General features: G+C 46.3%; 2 protein-coding genes across 7 annotated transcripts; one reads left to right on the forward strand and one right to left on the reverse strand.

Moving 5' to 3' along the window:
• Positions 1-44: 44 nt before the first annotated feature.
• On the reverse strand, positions 45-10,274 carry LOC130527044 (insulin-like growth factor-binding protein 4). Its single transcript, XM_057035112.1, has 4 exons — positions 9,355-10,274; positions 4,634-4,797; positions 4,030-4,155; positions 45-1,648 (listed from the first exon to the last, which is right to left on the reverse strand). Exons 1-4 carry the CDS (start codon positions 9,710-9,712, stop codon positions 1,511-1,513), a joined length of 786 nt encoding a protein of 261 aa, XP_056891092.1. The 5' UTR covers positions 9,713-10,274; the 3' UTR covers positions 45-1,510.
• On the forward strand, positions 2,455-20,221 carry LOC130527037 (zinc finger protein Aiolos-like). Of its 6 annotated transcripts, none has more exons than XM_057035095.1 (8): positions 2,455-2,696; positions 12,857-12,920; positions 13,367-13,462; positions 15,025-15,438; positions 15,813-15,980; positions 16,282-16,398; positions 16,903-17,013; positions 18,928-20,221. In XM_057035095.1, the coding sequence occupies exons 1-8, from the start codon at positions 2,673-2,675 to the stop codon at positions 19,554-19,556; spliced, it is 1,623 nt and encodes a 540-aa protein (XP_056891075.1). In that variant the 5' UTR covers positions 2,455-2,672; the 3' UTR covers positions 19,557-20,221. The 6 variants fall into 6 exon arrangements, with proteins under 6 accessions (XP_056891075.1, XP_056891074.1, XP_056891072.1 ...); XM_057035094.1 differs by lacking the exon at positions 2,455-2,696 and adding an exon at positions 11,426-11,462 and having other exon boundaries at positions 13,367-13,473; XM_057035092.1 differs by lacking the exon at positions 2,455-2,696 and adding an exon at positions 12,084-12,102.
• The last annotated feature ends 497 nt before the right edge of the window (positions 20,222-20,718 follow it).

Genomic DNA, 20,718 nt, shown 5'->3' on the forward strand with positions numbered 1-20,718 from the left:
GGTTTAAATACACAGTTTACGTCATTTATGATTTTTTTTAAAAAAAGAAGAAGAAGAATCAAAGCCGCAACCGCTCCGGTTGACAAACGTAGGAAACAAAACATCATTTAGAGATTAGTAATAAGATATGATTTTGGTTCTGAAGCTTGTTGATAATAATCGTTCTAACGGTTACGTGATGCTACGGTTTATATCCGCATCTAGAAATTAGCGACTGATTTTTTTAGCTAACATCTTCAAGTCGAGTCGTTACGAGATGGAAGCAACGTTAACGTTAGCAGGTATTGTTCCAAATAGGTTTTGGTTTTGATTTTTTAGACCAAATGCAGCATTTGTAGGAGGTAAAGTGCCATAAAAGTTTGAAATGATCCCAGGTGCTCGTGTGGATTCTTTTATTCCTTTAAGGGGAAGTTTTCATCCCAGCGTGTGACCGTATTTGGGAGGATCAATACTAACTCGGAATAATCTTTCGTTTCTTTTGAAAATGACCCCGACTCTGGGTGGAGAGACGCCGTCCATGACCTGCTAACGTCTCCAGTTCGAGTCCAGCAAAATGGCCAAATATTTCCAATAATTTTCTCCAGTGGGAATGTCGGAATCCAGTCCTAGAGGTCCGTAATCAGCCGCGTTTTCTGTCCTTCCAGGCAGAAAACAGCTTTCACTAATTCGCTCGTACGCCGAGGGGAAGCGTCATCCACCCTGGAGGGGACAAAACCCGGTTGGATCGGGGCACCGCAGGACAGGGTTCCGACATCCCCGACCTACATGTTTCCTGGAGGTGCAGGGACACCCTGGGTAGCAAATTCCAATCTGAATCTTGCTTATGTGTAGCTCCGCCATGTCACCTCTGTGGCTTTTAATGGAACTAGTTCCCACACCGTCTTTTATTGTTTGCCAAGTTGGGGAACTGGACTTTTTATGTGTTTAAGCATATGTCTCAGATTAGAATGTTGGCTATGATGCGTCTGATGGAATACGAGCCGACTACGGGTAATTGAACACATCGTGGGGAAAAAAATGTGCCCGTGTGATTTATTTGTCTAAAACTTCCTGGTTAATTCCGACTAGTGCTCCGTGCAAAACGAAACGGATGCTCACAGAATTTTAGGTCTGATCATCTACGAGGTTTGAGCCTCTTTTTTTTTTTTAGTTTTTTCTTTTTTAGAAAGAATAAAATACTGAAAATAGGCTAAAGAAAATGTCCCCTTTTGCGCTAAGACTACACGGGAAAAAGCCTTTTTTTTGTTTTGTTTTACCTGTCGTCCGTTACATCAAAGCATCTGAAGAGTTAACGTCACATACACAAAGAAGTGCTCCAAAGATCACACGTCCGCGCACACGTGGAAACAAACTAGCTAAAGGACTTGGCTGAGTGGTTTTGCTTTTGTTCCACCAGTTCAGCGAAGCCCTGTGTAAAGAGAGGCCGTGGGGTCCTTTCCTCATACGGTTCGACAAGTAAGCACCGGTAAAGTTCAGCTGGTCTCGTTGCTCCTCCGCGTCTCCTCCTGGATCAATCCCTCAGGGTGGCGCTTATTAACTGGTGACAGTCCAGGTCCCCTCGGAGCTCCAGCGGACCCGGCAGCCTCATGCCCGTCTTCTGATCCACGCACCAGCATTTCCCCCGCTGGCCGTCGCGTGCGGGGTGGCACTGCGGTAGAAATACAGGTGAGATCTTTGAGAAATACAGACGAGGCGACGGCGATGTTTCTTCTGCAAAGAGGTGAAGCCCAGCCAGACCCGGGTCTGGACCTGGGTCCAGGGGGTTTAAAACACTGGGGGCTCGTACAGAGGCCACCCTCAAACCAACCCCTTTGTGTCAACATGCCTCCGAAAGTCGATTATTGCCTCAACGGCAAATGTCATGTGACTAAATAACCCTAATAAAAACCGGCCTGGACTGGCGTGGATGCCAGTCTGCGTGTCCTGAGGTGGTGGGATTCAAAGTGTCCTGAGAAGTGTTCGAATTCCCTTCTTTTGGTATTTCCTGGCGGCAGGAAAACAGGTACGGAGAATCTCCCTCCCATCTAGAGGAGACGGGGGCAACTGGGGTATCTTTGGGGTATATTATAGCATCAACACTTCAAACAGATAACAGCGTCCTCAAACGCACCGCAGACTGAAACTGCAATTTAAATATGTAAAATTTTCCCAGTCTGGATGCAACGCTTTCAACGCCGATCTCTAATGTTCCATAAACAGGACACTGAGGACGACCTCATCTGAGTCGCCCCAGCAAAATCTGCAATATTTGTAAAAATCAAAAACCCAAAATACGTGGATGCTGTGTGAGTTATCGATGGCTCGGGCGCTGTGGAAAAGTTGGATCATTGTTTAAAACAATAACACTGGTGCGCAGCCAGTGATTTTGCAAGCAGCCTAAATCAGAACGAGGTGACGTAAACTGGCACGACAGTGTGCATGATTCATAACACCTGCAGTCTAAGCACTTGTTTGGAAAGGCTCCTCAGAAAAGACGCTTGTCCCGCTCCGCGGTTTTTATTGTTACAGTGTGGCTGCAGTTGTTGCAGAGGGCTAAATGCTTGTAGAATGTCGCCACGGAGAAGAAAAAAAAGCACCGTTTAGTGCCACATGGGGACATGCTAGCAGCTGGAGCTACGTAAAACATCTGGTGGGCACGATGAGGCACGTTGACCTGTACAAAATCGATCAGGATGCTTGAAATTCTTCAAGGGAAGGTATTTCTGAGTCATTTATTTATTCTGGGGAACGCTGCTCCCACTATTTCCTCACTCTCGGGTCTGTTTATATCTCCGCTGGCGTGATCGTTGAGCTGGGAAGGAGGAGCCACGCTTGAATAGCGTGTTCAGAAACAGTAACTGAGGCTTCGCCCAGTTGGCACCTAATGCTGCCCAAAAAAGTGCTGGGAAGTATTTCCAGTAATCTGAATTTTTGGGTTTTTTTTTTTTTTTTGGAAACCCTCTGAGAATTGGTGAACTTTTAAGAATTCCTGTAAAAAGAATTTAAGGTGTGATTTTCTGTATTTCTGTCATTGCCAACCGTCCCAAAGGCCCAGTCAACAATCCCAGCACAAGTCTTCCATGAAACGATTTCCAGTTGTCCTTGATGACCTGCGCTCAACGACCTAACAGGCTTTTTTTCTCTTCTTTTATCGCAGGGCAGTTTCAGTTAAACAGTAAACAGATGCCTGCAAGTCTGAGCCGAAGGAGAAATATTAACCACGTTACGCAATCCTCACAACTCAGACTATTGATGATTAGCCCCAACACAGAGCTCTCCTGTTATCGCTGCCTCTCTGTCTGCTGATTTGATCGTCGGTACGCTCTTATCTGTGCATTTATTGTTCTCCCACTCTTATCCGCGTAATTAGCAAACTTTTAAAGGCCAAATAACACGCGGGTGCGTTCAAAAAGCCGATGCCTCCATCCTTGCTCAATTGTGGGCCCAAATCTGGTCCTCGAGGGCTGCGGCCAGGCCGTGTTTTCTGTCCAACCAGGCAGAGAATACTTCCTCCAACAAACATGGGAGCCCAGGTGAAAGGATGTCCGCCTGGTAGGAAGGAAAATCCGGCACAACTGCAGCCCCTGAGGAATGGGCTTGGGTACCCCTGATTTAGAGAAAGGCACAGGATGTGTGATATTCCAAGAGTGTCGCTTTCCCAATGTGCTTTGTGGACTAAGACCACAGTAGCGTGTGGAGTGCTCATATTCGCTGTGTTATAACGTGGACAACCACATTAGGAACTGTCTTTAACAGAACAGTCTGTTCCTACTGTTTCCCAGAGGTGTTGAACCAGGAAGACACAGAGGAAAAATATATTTTAACAAGACAGACATGTTTCCACTCCGCTCCTGTGGTCTCCGAAGACACTCATACCCTTTGCGGTCTATTTCTTGTGGCAGATTTTTCCAGTTTGATCGTTTTTGTTAGAAGGGAAATGTTTTTGGTTCCAGTACAAAAAGACCTTGCAGACTCTTAACTTTTACTTATTTGTATTGTTTCTTATTCGGCCAAATATATTTTGAAAGAATCGGGCGTAAATAGGCAGACCTGTTTAATGTGGAAGTCGCCGTTCTTGTCACAGTTGGGGATGGGAATCGTGAAGAGATCGTCGTGCGTGCGGGTATTTGATGCCAGTCGGTCTAACGCTCTCTGGAGTTCGGCCCGACACGGAGCCTGTCGGAGCCAAAACACATCAGGTTGTGCTATTTATAGACACATCATTAAAAAAAGATCAGGAAAGCAGGTTAGAACAGAATTACAACTTTTATCCTTCCAAAAATGGCCACCATCGATGTGTCACGGCTTTACCGCTCACGCATGTGGAGCAATATCTCGGCACTGTATATCTTATGAAAACAGGGAACTGAGAGTGTTCCTGATTACAAGGGATGTTATGTTTCGATCGTTGTTAAAGTAGAAAATTGCAGGTTGATGTCAACATACGCCTGCAGTTAATTTTGCAAGGCCACAATTAAAATTTACGGGCTGCAAAATGGGAATTTCTTTCACCATTTATATCATGAATGTTGCACATGTGGCTTTGAAACTATAAATGAAACCTAAAACACCTGCGAGGACTTGAGCAGGGGGTTGGGGGTAGGGGGAGTCGCCTAATTTGGGGCTTCTTCCGGGGAACATTTATTCCTCTTACCAGCACTGCCTTGGTCTCCTCTCTGGCAGTGTTGCTCCTCTGGTTTGTGGATTTGGGGGGGTGGCGTGCAAGCGTCTTCTGGATGCAGCGTTTGTCCTGTGGGCTACAGCGGATGTTGCTGTTGTTGGGGTGCTCGGGGATGATCTCATCCTGCCTGTCCATCGCTGTAAAACAAGAAACTCAATGCTCTTTAGTTCCATAAACTCTAAAATCAGATCAATTCTGAGTTTCCATTTGACTAATCTGAGCATAATTAAGGGCAGCTTTCTTCATCTTTCCCTGGTTGTTCTAGTAATAATGTCTATTATGACGAACTCGGGGTTTTGTGTAAAACATAAATAGATACGAACACAAATCCACTTTCAATACATAATTGGATGGCAAAGCAAAGATATTCGGTATTCCGTCTATATTTGAGCAAAGCTCGCTCATTGATTTCGGTGCCTGCAACATGTAACAGGCAGCGCAAGAGCAGGAAAGCTGAGGAATGCTCGGTAAGCACCTGTTTGGAACATTCCACAGGTGAGCAGGTAACCTGAAAACAACTGAGTGTCATGATTGGGTGTACAAGGAGCCTCCCTGAACGGCTCAAGCGTCCACAGGCAAGGACGGGGCGAGGCTGACCACAGTCAAAAACTGCGTGCCTCAACACGCATTCGCAAGGAATTTAGTGATTTCCTCACCTGCAGACCAAAATATCACCAGTTGATTCACAGAATCTGGAGAAATCACTGCATGTAAGCCTGACCAATGCCCGATGCCGAACCCTGTAAAAGATATTACCGTGGTAGCCCTAAACACCACTGTCAGTTCACGCAGTTAACACGGTACCTTCACCCAGGTATGGTGAACTTTGTTGAGCCTGCAGGAAAAACATCTGTGAATGCACCAGCTGCTGTCCAAGCAACACCTTTAACAGGTCAGCCAAGCCCCAATCTTCACGTTACTACGGCTCCATAATAAAAGAGCCTTTAGTCTGATAGTCTGGACATCAGAGGTGGGTTCATTGTCTCGCCTTTCATCGAAAAAAATCATCGCATCAGGTTTCCGTTGATGCCTTTACATGACTTTGGCGCAACTGGGTTTGTGACGACGGCGAATGCGGCGCCTTGCGGGTCATAAAGGAAGTGAGGCTAACCTTGGGGTTGTTCCTTTCCCCGGGGGTAACTAACCACTGCCCTACAACAAGCTGTGTCCTCTGAGGGAGTAAAATGCTACCGCTTTGTTCTGCCACTCCTCTGTACCTTTACGCCGTTTGCATCCCCACAATCCTTCCGCGCCCCTACAGGCAGCCAGCTGCTTCCTCAGGAAATACCCCCTGGCCCAACCCCCCCCCCCCCCACAACAACTCCAGGTCTTGCCAGATGGAGGCTCTTATAGGGTATTTGGGTGTCCACAAGTGGGCACATCTCGCGCCCTCTCTCTATCTTTATCTATCTATTTTCAGATGTTGCTTGGCTCGTGTTGTCGACTGTTGATGTGTCTTTTGGCTGTTTGTATTTTTAGCCTCGTAGCTGGTGAGCTTTCCTCATCAGCGATTGCTTCCACCGCAGCAGACCTCATGGGATAAACATGCTTCTCTTGCCAGCTCGTCCTTTTCTGTGGCCTGACTTTAGAAGTGGGTCAGAGGTATTATATCCTCTTTGTTAGTTTTTTAACTCTCTTTGGAGGAAGTCGCCACGTCTCCTTGTGGTTTCGTGTGATTTGGATAACAGCTATTAGTTTCTAGGAGCCGATTTCACAATAATGGTTTCTGCTAAAACCCAGATTCATGTGTCAAATATGAATAATGATGCACAACCCATGACTTCCTCACTTTTGAGTATTAAAAATAAAATAGCTAAATGACTTTAGGATGTGTGTCTATTTTGGTGACACCAAAAATTGAAGTTATAAATTCAGAATGGCTGTGATTTGTTTCAAATTTTGATTTAAAAAGAACATGTTGAAAAGGTTCCAGCTTGTTTATCAGAAGGGAATGCTGTAAACACAGCCTAATTACATCATTTCCAGTAAGAGCTATTCAATCTTGTCATAAAAACAAGCCTGAAACCTAGATTAAAGATACTGCAGGGACATTCATTTTTGTTTTGAATCTCAGTCACGGTCATTTTTTCCTTGTTTTTTGACTTGCATTTTTGAAATTAAGCCTCGTGTTTCTGTCTTTTCTAACTTAAGGACTAGCGGGGGGGGGGTCTGGTCTTACTGAGAACAGCAATTAGCTAATCACACTGACTCCTGCATAAGAGACCCAGCTGTATAAATGTCCTGCACAGCCCAAAGAAAGCAAATAGACACCAATACAGGACACCTGTTCAAAGAGGTTTGGGAAATCCTTGCAGAGCCCTGAAACATTGAGCCACATTTAAAAAAAAAAAAACTCTTTCCAACTCTCAGATGGAGAGGAGAAAAAAAGAGACAAATCTAGGTTAGCATGCTGCTTTCATAAAAGCAGTTGGACACTTAAAGCAAGAGCTTCATTAATGCAATCTGTGACATTCCTGCCTGCAACTTCAAGATTGTGTATCTGCCGTCTGGATCACTTTGCAAATAACAGCCTCCCGTCAGGGAGAATGGTTGTGACATACCAAGAAAGACCACTCTCAGGACTCACAATGCAGGAGCTCTAAAATATAAATGCTTGTTTAGAGCCAAAAAAGGCAGAAACTTTCATCAAATTCCCTCAGCGGTAGCCTGCGAGTGGACAGAGGAAGAGGAGAGGATCAAGCATGCAAGAATCTGTTTCAATGTTCCAAAAAAGCCCCCCCCCTACCGATTTAAGTGGTTCTTTCTCTGTCGTTGTGGTGGTTCGCAGAAAAGTTACAATCAAATTTTTATCACAGCCCCATCGCATCATTCAGCCCAAAGGCTGGCACCCTCATTTCAAGTTCCTTCATTTAAGCTAGCCTAGCAACATTTTGTGTTACGCTCTTTGCAGGAAAGGTGCTACATCCATGTAATAAGGCAGAAAACACTGGGCCTCATGCAGCTGTTGAGGGCTTAAATTTCCTTTTTGTGGCGCACGTTGTGACTTTCGTCAGGCCTGTGTTCAGAAGATGCACCATGTTGTTTAATAATGCATGATTACAATGAGGGCATCGCAAAAGGAAATCCTCCGAATGTGAGCGGAGCGGGTTCTGGCCTCTCCCCGGGCTGATCTGCTCGTCTTTTCAGCTGCCGGTTTACATGGAACATTCTCATGCCGCATATCTGAGCTGCTGCCCAGAAGAATTGATTTACCGTGGACTTTATTAGGCAGCGCTTCCTTGCTTTGTTATGACAGATTCCAATGCGTGCGGAGGCAAACAGAACCTCGGCGCTCGGATTACAGCACCGAAAACAAAACTTCTGAACTTTTGAGAAATGTTCCATCAGCCCCACCCTAATGAAAAGACCTCAGAATCTTCCTGGTGTGTCGCAGCACCGAGTCTGATCAGAGTGCACGGCTTCACACAAAAATGGGTAAAATGGAAGGGCGCGCTAGACAGCTAGCGTCGCTCTGATTTTATTTAGTCATGCTATGTGTCATCTAACCTGTGCTGCCCCTGCATGAAGAGCAGAAGGCTCTCATTTCAGCTCTGGCAAGAAGAGTGCCGATGAGCTCATTCTCATGAAGGAGCTGGACACAGAGGGCGATTGCGCTCAAAGGGTTGTTAAGGGTGTGTGTATGTGTGTGTGGAGAGAGAGAGAGTAGAGAGAGAGGGAAAGAATAAGGGTCCACCACAGGCCCAAAGGCCAGGGGAAAAACAGATGCTGCCGTGAAGGTACTGGGAATCCATTCATTCTTAAGCCCATGATGAAGGATTTAGTGGGATGTTTTCAATTATAAATATTCTGTCAAGAGTCACAGAGCACAGTGGAAAATCGAGACTTTCCCTTCTGCCCGGAGCCAAGAGAGGACGGGTTGGGCGAGAAGACAGGGCGGCGATGTGGATGTGCAGATAAGGCATCAGCCTGAGACGTCCCGCAGAGTCAAAGTGGGAACAGATTTTCTTCTACGCAGAAGGAATGCAACAACAGAGAAGGGAAGACGGAGTCAGCCGCTGGAGACGGCGATAGAGACCTCAACAGCGGTGGAAGAGTTAGACATCCATGGTGGGAGGGAGAGGAGGAGGAAGAAGAACAGGAGGAGGAGCAGGAACGGGGCATCCTTGAAACAGCACCAAGTGAATTAGTGATTGCAAAGAGCTCTAATAGCCCAATGCCCCCATTACAGTTACTTCTCGCTTTTATAACCTCCTTCCATTACCCACACTCACATTCCCAGTGCCAACACAATGCACTTTAGCATCCCAGCTTAACATGCAGCGGGATAATTGCACAGCCAAGTGTTGCTGTGGAAACGGGGTTTTTAATTGCGACCATGTGCATTAACCAAATGCTCGATCCCTGCTTTAAACCATCCAACGGCCCCCAAAAGGCCCACAAAGACATACGGCACACATGCACTTGCTCCGCGACAATATGGTGCTGACCTGCCTAAAGGCAGCATCATATAGGAATACGCGCTCTCATCCAGGCCACACGAAAGGAGCTGTGGGGGGGGGGTGCAGGGTTTGGTTTCTGACCTCAGTGAGATGAGGGTATGAAGCGTGCATGCAAGCCCGCCCTGGTCATGTTAAGGCATAGGAAGCAGCAACACTGCGTCTTGGACTTGAGCGTATCTAACAGGAAGTAGCTGCTGTTTAAATGCGTTTAGTTTTCGAACCCATCTCTCTCACCTGAATTCTCCTCCACCTCCCTCTCATCAGTGCACACCCCCTGGCCGTGCATGAGCGAGTGCAGCGGCCTCTCCACACCTCGTGGTGGATAACAGCGGAGGCCGGTGCCACATCTGGGCGAGTAGACGCCGCAGTGAGCCCCTTTAGCCAAAGCGCAGGTGGGGCAGCAGCCGCATCCAGGCTCCCGCACCGTCTCCTCGCATCCTTCCGGCAGACGGCACCTCGCCAGCCTCTCCTCGGAGCAAACCGGACAGCGGATAGCCTGGTCTGACAGGCAGAGCGCCACCAGCGACAGGGCGCTGAACGCCCAGAAGCCCCAGCAGGACGACGCTAATGCCACAGCACGCCCAGGAATCATGGCCCTGACACCTGCGCACGATCCTCGAGCCCGGTGTGCGATCTCTGCCTCCCCTCCACTGACTGCTGTGCAGGTTTTGATAGTTCAGTCCTTCAGCAGTGGGTTTTTCGAGCAGTGAGGGAGGTTGGAGAGGCCGGCTTTGTCCAAGATTTCTTTGATATTTTCAGATGGTTTGTGTTTCAATTGTAGGGCCACAATGCCTCTGCTGTACTGCTCCTCTGCTCCTCTGATTCAATTTCACAGCACAGTAATTGGAGCTGGCTCGTGATCTGCTGGCCTCCTGGTCAATGTGGCGAGGATGAGGGCAAGTTTTTGTTATGTTAAAGCTTAACATAACAGCTGCAGCGCCGGATATCCACCACTGTGATCAGGCCTTTTCATGAGTTCCCGTCCACAGGTAAGTCCACCCTCAGCGCCGAAGCGGGTGGGGGAAAAAATGGTGTTTAAGGATCCGAGTGCAACGCAGGTCATCCAAATGTGAGCAGAAAGGGCTGCAGCTTCCTTCTCGGGCTGGATTGCAGCGCTAAGGACTGACTCTTGAAAAAGGCTCAACGCGAGTGGCTCTCCTTGGACTTTATACTCGTCGGTGGACACGCCTCTTTCTACAGTGGGAGAGGAGCTGAAAGGCACAGCGGAGAAAAGCCAGGCTGACTCTCTCTATCCCTCTGTTGGTCTCTCGCTCGCTCACACACCAGCTTATGTACAATCTCACTCAATGGTCATCTCAGTCCTGAAAGAATGAGAGGGGGGAAAAAAGGAAAAAGCTGAATTACCCCTCTGGTTGTTCTCATACCCTTTCTCACACTCCTTTCCCGGTGCTATTTTTCTGACGTTCCCCCCATCACTATGACTGAAATCCACGTGTGTTTTCACTAATGGGTGAAAGACGTCAGCTCACAAACACAAACGGCACTTTTTTTGCAACTTTGATCGCAGCCAACGCAGTCAAACACGCAAGTACACACAGTCCTTGTGTTGTGTTCCAGAGTTCAAATGACAAAGCGACCTCGTGTGGGATTTTAGCCCTCTTGTGGTCTTACGCACGCACACACACACACACACACACCTCCACCAACACCTCCACCCCTATCGCTTCAATTTGTTGAGCCCCTTCTCTTTTCCTTTCTTTTGCTATTAACCCGAGTGGGCAGCTGTACGCGCCAACAGGACAGTCTAACCTCTTCTGGTAACCGTTGCCCTGCCCCCACCGGCTCCACCGGAGTCAGTGAATAACTTTAAAGGCACTTTAGTGGGTTTCTTTCTTCTTCTTTTTTGATAGGGAAAGTCCTTAAAACTGTGTCTTACTGTGCTTGTGTGCCTGACATTTCGCCCGACCTACCCAGGTTATTGTATCATGGCTTTTACTGCTCAACATCTATCCACCTACCCCACCACCCCCTCCTCTTCTTCCATTTTGCCATGGAAACCCAGCATGTATTGAAATGCCTTTGTGAATGTGCTTACTCTTGGCTTTATTTTGTAGCCAGTTGCTAGTTGCCATAGGCAGACCGGGGGCAGCAGGCTTACGAGACCATGTACCACTCAGGTGGGAGCTAAAAATCCGCTGCTATTCGCACGCCACCCAAATTCCTCGCCCTCATCCATCCTAGCTCGGAAAGTATTCTAGACCATTTGAAGTGATTAGTTTCAATGTTATTCGGTCTGGCTTTTGTTGCTAAGATACCACATCTGCTCCGTTTCATGTAAGCGGCTTTAACGAGTTAAATGATGGTGCTAATGTCGTGTTTCGGTAAGTCACACTGTTCCTGGAGCTCACAAAAGGGCCAGCAGCTTCATTATGTGTCATTTATGAGGTGTGTGACTCTGTATTCCTCCCCCCTCTCTTCATTTCCTCTGTTGTGCATGTTTCAGAGGTTCCTGCTGTTTGCTTAGATGTTAGATGATGAAAATACAATTGAATATAGCCCAAAAACATTTTCCAAAGACAACCAAAGCATGTGTTTCTAAGATTACCATGAAAAAATGTTTGTTCTCTTTGACGATCGATTGGTAACTTTTTAGTTTGGCCACTAGGTGGTGCAACAGCTCCCATAATGTAAATGTCGCTGCATTCTCATTAAGTATTTGCTTTTGTGTAGTTAATTCCTGTCTAGGACCAGTAATAAAAGCAACATTTTGTCATTTTATATTTCCAAAAATGGTGTGTTATGGATAATTTTACCCTAAACTCTGATTTTGCAGCTTTTGTAGGAGACGGTTTTGACCTTTGTTGCTCCACCTTGTGCAAAATAAGTTCCTGTTCCTTTAAGTGTCTCTCAAAAATTAACCATAGTGAGTGGCGTGTATTCCATATTCAAAAAAGTCCATTGGCGGGGGTGGAATCTCCTGCTGCCAAATCAGTTGTCCTACGGGTGCTGAGCAAAGAGCAGGTAAAAGAGCTCATCCTTTTTAATCTCATAGTCATCCTCCAACAAGGAATGGAACCTTCGCAAACTTTTGAAATACTAACACTTCTCAGTTTTTACCATGTCAGAAACTTTGTCGTTGCGCTCTTTCACTCTGAGTTTGTTGTCAGCTTTTAAGGCGATGTAAAAGTTTCCATGTGACTGTGCAGTTTTCAAGTTTGGCTACAGTTAAACTTGGTTTTAAGTGTGATAGTCAACGCACGAGGATTTTCTCCTTTTTTCAGCGAAACCAGTGTGTGTTTCTTCTTCTTTCCAGTATTTTTTTGGTAAAAGCTGTGTATTTTATTTGCTAACTGGTTGTTAACGACACCTAGAAGTGTTTGAGCACATTTTAACACTTGCTCCTGTGTCAAGAAGCGACAGGAAGTACAAGTGCAGCGAACATCGCCTCTTTCTCATGAGGCTAAATGTAGTGGCAGGCTCGAGCAATCAACCATGGGCTTTTAACCCCCACTTTCTGCTTTTTCTGCTGTCCAACCAACAGGAACAGTCAGATGCAAGTGTTGCTTCTCTTTCTTCACAGACTATGAACACCAGAGAAGACATGGAGGCCCAGGAACATGAATGATTCCGTTACTGTCTTAAACTCAATAATATACAGCCGCTTTTCTTTTGGCTAATAGACGCTTTTCTTTCAATGTAAATTGTATTCAAGTGGAAAATGTGACATCTGTTTCTGAATTTGGATCCAGTCAAATATTCAATTTTTTCCCCGCAGAACATTTTCATGATGGAGACGGGGAAAAGTCAGGAATTCACAAGCCCAGTGGGAAATGGAACAGGTAAGTGTGTGTGATTGGGGATGGAAACCACGATGTGCTCACCTGCTAGCCGACTATAAGATATACAGAAGAAGCTTGTGACATTTAGTGATTAGATTTAAACGTGTCTGCTGTAGAAATATCTCCCAGCTCCTCACTTGACTTAAGACCACTTAAAGTGAAAGTGAAGTTAGCTTGTGTCCTGTACCTAAGAGAGTTTTTGATGGATTTTACTCACCACAACGGTGAGCTGCTGAATGTGAGATGTATAGAAACTATAGACATTGTTCATTTGAGGAGATTTGAAGATGCCTTTAGGCGGGATTACGGATTTATTTGCAGCTTTTGGAATGAATGCGTATCTGGAGGCCGCTCAGGGAAGTGTGGGTTTGGGTCCTGCTCAGTTGGGTTCCCATATGAACAAGCTGTTAAAGTAAATGCTGTAAACACACGTGTCACTTTTTCAGAAATGTGCAGCGACGACGCAGATGTGAAACCACAGGAGGAGCAAGAAGAAATGAAGGACGATTCCCTCCGTCAGAACGGAATGCAGTGCGACGAAGGTCATATCAATGTACATTCACACCCTCGCGCACGTCCGACACCGGCGTGTTTTAGTTTCACTGTTTCACATGTTGAGATGTGGTTGAACCGTGAACTGCACTGGAATATTGATTGGGGGAGGGGGGGGGGAATGTACCATGAGACCAGGGAAGCAGGAAGAAAAGCGACATGGGTTCGACACCAGCTTTTAAATGTAGTTTTGGAGTTTGCATTTATCATTAAAAGCGCGGCGTTTAGTTTCAGAGTGGGTTTATTTTTGACTGCCACCCATCTGCCCCAGAAAATGTTCTTACTAGTGCGTCGCTCTGCAGCTGACGTGCAGCTTGCGGTTCGCTGCTCTGATACCCTGGACTCTATATCAGGCCTCTCGGCTCTGCGCTTATGCAAAGTTTCCATATAGCACGTCGGAGCACCTTCCACAAAGCGGGGCACTGCTCATAAGGCATCACCAGTATAAACCAAGACCACATTGTGGTTTTCTTTGGATGGAACCGACACTCTAGCTCTGGTTGACACCTACAGAATGGTAGCTGAAGTGTTCTGGAACCATTGAGAACATGTCAGCAGTTGTGGTGTTGAAAGATCTTCATGATTATAAATGATGTGGGATTGTGCGACATGGTCAGAACATAGAAATATGTAAATAAACAAGGAGAGCAGGGGAACGGGGAGAGAACGGTTACATACTGAAGGTGGATTTGGGTGATTACTGTTTGGGGCTGTGAGCGGTGCCACTTCTGCTGATGCAGTGAGGATGTTCTTGTAGCCCTTTGCTTAATCTCTCGTCTGTCCTGGTTCTATTTTCTAAGTACCGGTATTAGGAGGAAATGCCTTCCCCTTATCTCTAACACACATCTTCTGAATGTAGTGGCACAAATTAAGCCACCCAACCTGTGGAGATGCATACTAAAAAAATATTAAACCATCAAGATAATTATAAATGGAGAAGGGAAGTTGCAACAGCAGAGCATCTTGCGTTTGCTAGAAGAAAAAAAAAAGAGAAGTGATGCCGTTCCAAACATCTGGGGTTGTTTTCTCAAAATGTCGATTGAGGTTAGCATGCTAATATTGCTGTTCTTTACTGTATATTAATTTGAATTTTTTTTAAAGGTTGTCAGCCTTTGTGAGCCTCAAATGTACTGTTTTTGTTCTTTAAAGAGTTCTTCAAAGAAGCAAAGCATTAGTTTGGTGTCATCTATGTCTGAAACATGCCATTTTCTCCACTATAACAATGTGTAGTCGGCTAGTTTAACATTAGATTTCAGGGTTCAGTTCCAGGTCCGCTTGAGCGGCTGAACAGAACAGGACTGAAAAAGATTAAAATCCTAAATCATTTATTTTCTTAAAATCAAAAAACAAAACACATTAAAACTGCTTCTTCATGAGCTTAAAAAAGTGAGAATAGGGGAATCCAAAAGTCAGCAGTTGGAATTACACTGCCCCTGTCTTTAGGGAGGTACAGGACTTAACTTTTTTATTTTATTTAAAAAACCAAACAAACACTGTGTCAGCTGCTGGTGACAATTTCTTTAACGTGCTTCTTTAACGTCCTCTCCTCCAGCAGGTGCAATAAAGACTGAGATGGAGGAGATGGAGGACAGTGTGTATCACCCCAAATCTGAGAGAGATGAAGCGCTGGCCCTCAAAGAGGAAGCGGAGGGAAGTGAGGATGAGATGGAGGAAGGATTCACTGATCAGAGGACAGAGGAGGACGAGGAGGGACGGAACCGAGAGGGGGACGACGGGGAAGACGCCGCGAACGAGCCGCAAGACCTCTCGCTGGTGGACTACTCGCAGTACGACAGCGCGGCCCTGCCAGAGAGCCACATGGTTACAGCAGTGGGGGCTGATGGGACTTTTGCAGCTCGAGCCGTTCCCTCCCGCGTTCAGGCACCAGGCAAGCTCAACTGTGACATCTGTGGCCTGTCCTGCGTCAGCATCAATGTGCTGCTGGTGCACAAGCGCAGCCACACGGGTGAGTACAGGAACATACCCCGAAGGCCTGACCTCAAACAAGTGTTGCAACAGCATCACAGTGTTGATAGCACAGGGTGATAAAAGTGCACGGAGGAACAATCAGAACAAAAGTATACAAAAGCAGGACACTTGTCCTACTTTACTGGTGCAGCACTTCAAAACTTCCCAGTGGACTAAATAAGATGCATTTTGTTGATTTCAGCCGTTTAGTGGTGAGAATAAGTTTGTATTTTTAGCGTTTGACTGCGGAATAATCCTGCACCAATGCCCCCTCAACAGTGCCGCCGTCCCAGGCGCGCCAAATTCAATTATTAAAAACAACGTTTGAACTTTCCAAGTGGTAAAATCAAATGTTTTCCGTCCCGCTCCCAGGCGAGAGGCCGTTTCACTGCACTCAGTGTGGAGCGTCCTTCACCCAGAAGGGAAACCTGCTCCGCCACATCAAACTGCACACCGGAGAGAAGCCTTTCAAATGTCCCATGTGCAGCTACGCTTGCCGTCGCCGGGACGCCTTAAGTGGCCACATGCGCACCCATTCTGGTACCAATCAGTCAGACATTCAATCATACAATGACACATTATGCACCTGTGAGTGTCATCAGGCTGTTTTTATATCACCACAACTGATTTCTAACTGGCGCAAAGAGCCTCCATCGTGTTCCAGTAACACCCCGCCGTGCACTTTCAGAGTTACACATGCAACGTATTACTGTTCACCTCTTTTACCTGCAGCCGCGCTGCACAGTCTCCGATATTCACATCACGAAACCACTTCTGAAAAGTCTACAGGTTAGATGTTGTCAGTTGCACGCTGGTGAATAACTGAAACTCCTGCTTGCAGTAGAGAAGCCCTATAAGTGCAACCAGTGCAGTCGCAGCTACAAGCAGCGCAGCTCCCTCGAAGAGCACCGGGAGAGATGCCACGTGTACATTCAGACCAAAGGTCACTCTGAAAGAGGTGAGCCTCGATTTCACATCAAGATTTTATACATATAACAAAATTAGAATGAACCCATTCTAGTGTTTTTCCAACCGTTTTACTTCGCCTGTGGCCCGATAGCCCACCATTTTAAAGAAATAGGTTATAGGTGCTAAGTACTATAAACAACTACTCGTGACTATGTATGTAGGGCAACGTTCGCCATTTATTTTATAAACTCTCCCAAAGATGCAACACTTGCAACAGAGAGGCAATGCTCCACTTCTGTGGTCACCACGATGTCGTAAGTTTATGCCTGATAGAGCCGTAGTGGTGAGGAAGTACATCCTCATCCTGTGGTCTCCTCTCCTATATTAGTGATGTAAAAAAAAAAAAAACACGGGTCAGGAAGTGAGATCAAAAGCATCTAATCTCAGTTTATTTCATTCCTCTGAGCGGCTGTTTTTCTTCTCTTGACAACCTTAAATGTGTTGACGAGAGGACGGATGCGGCGTCGATTGACTCTTTCCTCGTGTGACGCAGGTGACAGTCAGACGTCTAGGACCTACATGGGCACAGACCGCGCCCTTCTGCTGGACAGGCTCGCCAGCAACGTAGCCAAACGCAAGAACTCGGTGCCGCAAAAGTTCACCGGTAAGAAGGTGCTGCACCTGAACAGCTCCCTGACAAAAAGAAGAGCTTTAACGCAGCATTTGTGGCACTGCAGCCCTGTTAAATACACGTTTCCTGTGACGATTGTTGTATTTGTGACCATTAAATGTAAGACATGGGACTGGGAGTCGACTTAATTTGCTGGCCATTTGCATTATAGGTGCTTTTTTGTTGTGCGTTTATGCTTTAAGGTCAAAGTCAATCGACGTCGTGCGTCTACGTGCTTGCTTGTCCGTGTTTGTGGGCCTAAAAATAGAGCAGAGAGGGGTCTCCCATGTCCCCCATTTTCAGCCACAACTAAGTCACAGGTGGGTATTAGTGACCATGCACGGTTAAAAGTGGAATAGCCTGGGTGGAAAAAAGTAGCACCTGAAACTTCTATTTAGTTCATTGATTTTATTTGTGCAGATTGATCAAAAGATTGTCGATAACCAGCAGCTTGCACGGGCGTAGACGCAACATTCTTGCTAACGCTAGTTTCACAATCAAGCCTCAAGCTACTCGTCAAAGGAATTGTGTATTGGCAAAAAAAAACCCTCTTGTATTCCTCCATCGGGTTTACAAATGTAGATCTTTCAATATGATAACCACAGGAGGAAAGAAAAGGTAATGCTTCCAACCACAGAGAGCAGGCAGTAGGTGAGAAACGTGAGCAGGTGCTTCTCTGGCTCCACTTCTGTGCTGCAGCTGCATTCAAGTGCCTCTGTTTCCTCGTAGCTTCATCTTCCACCATCCTTTCATGGCTTCTGCCATAAATGTACATGTACGCCTACAGAGGGCTGTACACATGTAAGTACACACACACCACTGCATGCATGTGTAGACCAGCAGCCTTAGAGTAACATGAAGAAAAATCTGGATGGACGGATGGATGGATGGCTGGATGGATGGATGGATGGATGGATGGATGGATGGATGGATGGATGGATGGATGGATGAATGGATGGATGGATGCATGGATGGATAAATGGATGATTGATGGATGGAGATGGATGGATGGATGGATGGATGGATGGATGGATGGATGGATGGATGATGGAAGGACGGACGGATGGACAGACAGACAGACTGACGGATGGATGCATGGATGGGTAAATGGATGATTGGATGATGGATGGATGGATGGATGGATGGATGGATGGATGGATGGATGGATGGATGGATGGATGGATGGATGGATGGATGGATGCATGGATGGATGGATGGATGGATGGATGGATGGATGGATAAATGGATGGATGGATGGATGGATGGATGGATGATGGATGGATGATGGATGAATGGATGGATGCATGGATGGGTAAATGGATGATTGGATGATGGATGGATGGATGGATGGATGGATGGATGGATGGATGATGGATGGATGGATGGATGATGGATAAATGGATGGATGGATGGATGCATGGATGGATGGATGGATGGATGGATGATGGATAAATGGATGGATGGATGATGGATGGATGATGGATAAATGGATGATTGATGGATGGATGGATGGATGGATGATGGATGGATGGATGGATGGATGGATGGATGGATGGATGGATGGATGCATGGATGGATGGATGGATGGTGGATGGATGGATGGATGGATGGATGGATGGATGGATGGATGGATGGATGGATGGATGCATGAATGGATGGGTGGATGGATGGATGGATGGATGGATGGATGGATGGATGGATGCATGGATGCATGGATGCATGGATGCATGGATGCATGGATGCACATCCACGTTTCACCTAAATATGGCCATTGCACCATCCCAGGTGACTCCAGGTAAGTCGCCTCTGCTGCGATGCCGCTTGCTTTCTGTGGCGCTTGCGTGGGGCAACCGTTGAACCACCCGAAGCCTCCTGAGCGCCGCCCACTCTGTCCTGTTGTTGCTCCAGGTGATAACGGTGTCTGCCTGGACCTGAGCCGCGGTAGAGAGCTGAACCAAAGAACTGATGTCAAGGAATCTCTGCCGGTCTCTCCGGACGCTGATGGCCACCAGCAGCATATGCACACGGGGCTGGACAGTGAACCCACTCCCCCTCACAGGCCTTACACCCTCCCGTTAGATCGCACCAGCCCCATGGGCCTCACCAATGGCCACAAAATAGCTTTACCAGGCATCGGCCTCCCAAGCGCTAATCAACGACCCCTCAGCATGGAATCGTTCCATTCTGAAAGCTCCCAGATGTCCCAGCCTATCATGTACAGCTTAGGGCACCTGCTGGGTGGGCTGAACCACCACAATGGCCTCCCTCATCCACATGCCCAGCCCATCCCTTTGTCTCCATTGGAAGCCCTCCGGATGGTGCGGGCTGATGGGGAAGCTGGAGCGTTGCCCGGTGCGGTGTACCCTTGTGGCCACTGCAGAGTCATTTTCCTGGACTATGTGATGTTCACCATCCACATGGGCTGCCACGGCTTTCGCGACCCACTTGAGTGCAACATGTGTGGCCACCGCAGTCGAGACCGCTATGAGTTTTCTTCCCACATAGCCCGTGGAGAGCACTGTCTAGAACTGAAGTAGCTCCAATCCACACACACACACACACACACACACACACACACACACACACACCACACACACACACACACACACACACACACACACCACACACACCCACACCCACACACACACACACACATATCCTGGTACTTCTGTCTTTGTGAGGACTTTGATAGACATGATACATTACCCAGCTACCTACCTTAATCCTAACCCTCCCAACTAACCCTAACCTCTTAGCCTGACTCTAATTTAAACCCAGTTCTATCTTCAACTTTAATCCATTAACCATGAATCCTCAAACATTCCTTATAAAACCAGCAGAATGTCCTCACTTATCTATTAGAATGAACACACACACACTGATGTTATTGAACCCTAAACAAATACACTGCAATTGTCTGCAAATATGGTTTGTAAAGTGTTTTTTAAGATACATTCTGTAACATTTGAAGTTATTCTTTCCTGTTGGAGCCTTTTGTTGTATTATCTGTCATATATTAATCCAAGAGTTCAAAAAAAGGGCCAAACGGAGTCATTAATTTGTTAGCGGTGTTTTCTTCCCATGGTAATTTCCTTACATCGATTAAACAAATAAGAATTTTAGCTTTGGCAAAATGCACTTCAACACCTGATGAGGGAAAAAAGAAACAAAACCTCAGTCAGGAGGTCACATGTCTCTTTTAGTATGTTGTTTTTACTGACGTGCATTTGCCTGCATGCTTCGAAGGACATTGCTTCACACTCCCTTTGCTCAGTTAAAAATAAGAGTATTTACAGCGAATATATACAGTGTGTGTGTGTGTGTTGTGTGTGTGTGTGTGTGTGTGTGTGTGTGTGGTGTGTGTGTGTGTGGTGTGTGTGTGTGTGTGTGTGTGTATAGTAAAATTGATGAGGTAAATGCAATAGGAAGTGCGGTATTCTGTGGCAAAGGTGGGGGGCAGGATTTACAGCGTAATATGGTTTATATTGATGGAAACTTTAGATTAAGGTTGTTGTTGTTTTTTTAAATGCACACCATGAAACAAAGAACTCTGTCACATGTTTATTATCTAAGGACGGTTAAATAACCAAATTTGGATGTTTGTATGTGTCCCCTACAAATGAATGCCAATTGATCATCAGCATCTTCGTCAAAGCACTTCATAGACAGAGAAAGGACAATGAGGTATAAATAGCTTGT

Source organism: Takifugu flavidus, chromosome 6 (genome assembly GCF_003711565.1).
Source record: "Takifugu flavidus isolate HTHZ2018 chromosome 6, ASM371156v2, whole genome shotgun sequence".
In the NCBI taxonomy this organism is placed as follows: domain Eukaryota; kingdom Metazoa; phylum Chordata; class Actinopteri; order Tetraodontiformes; family Tetraodontidae; genus Takifugu; species Takifugu flavidus.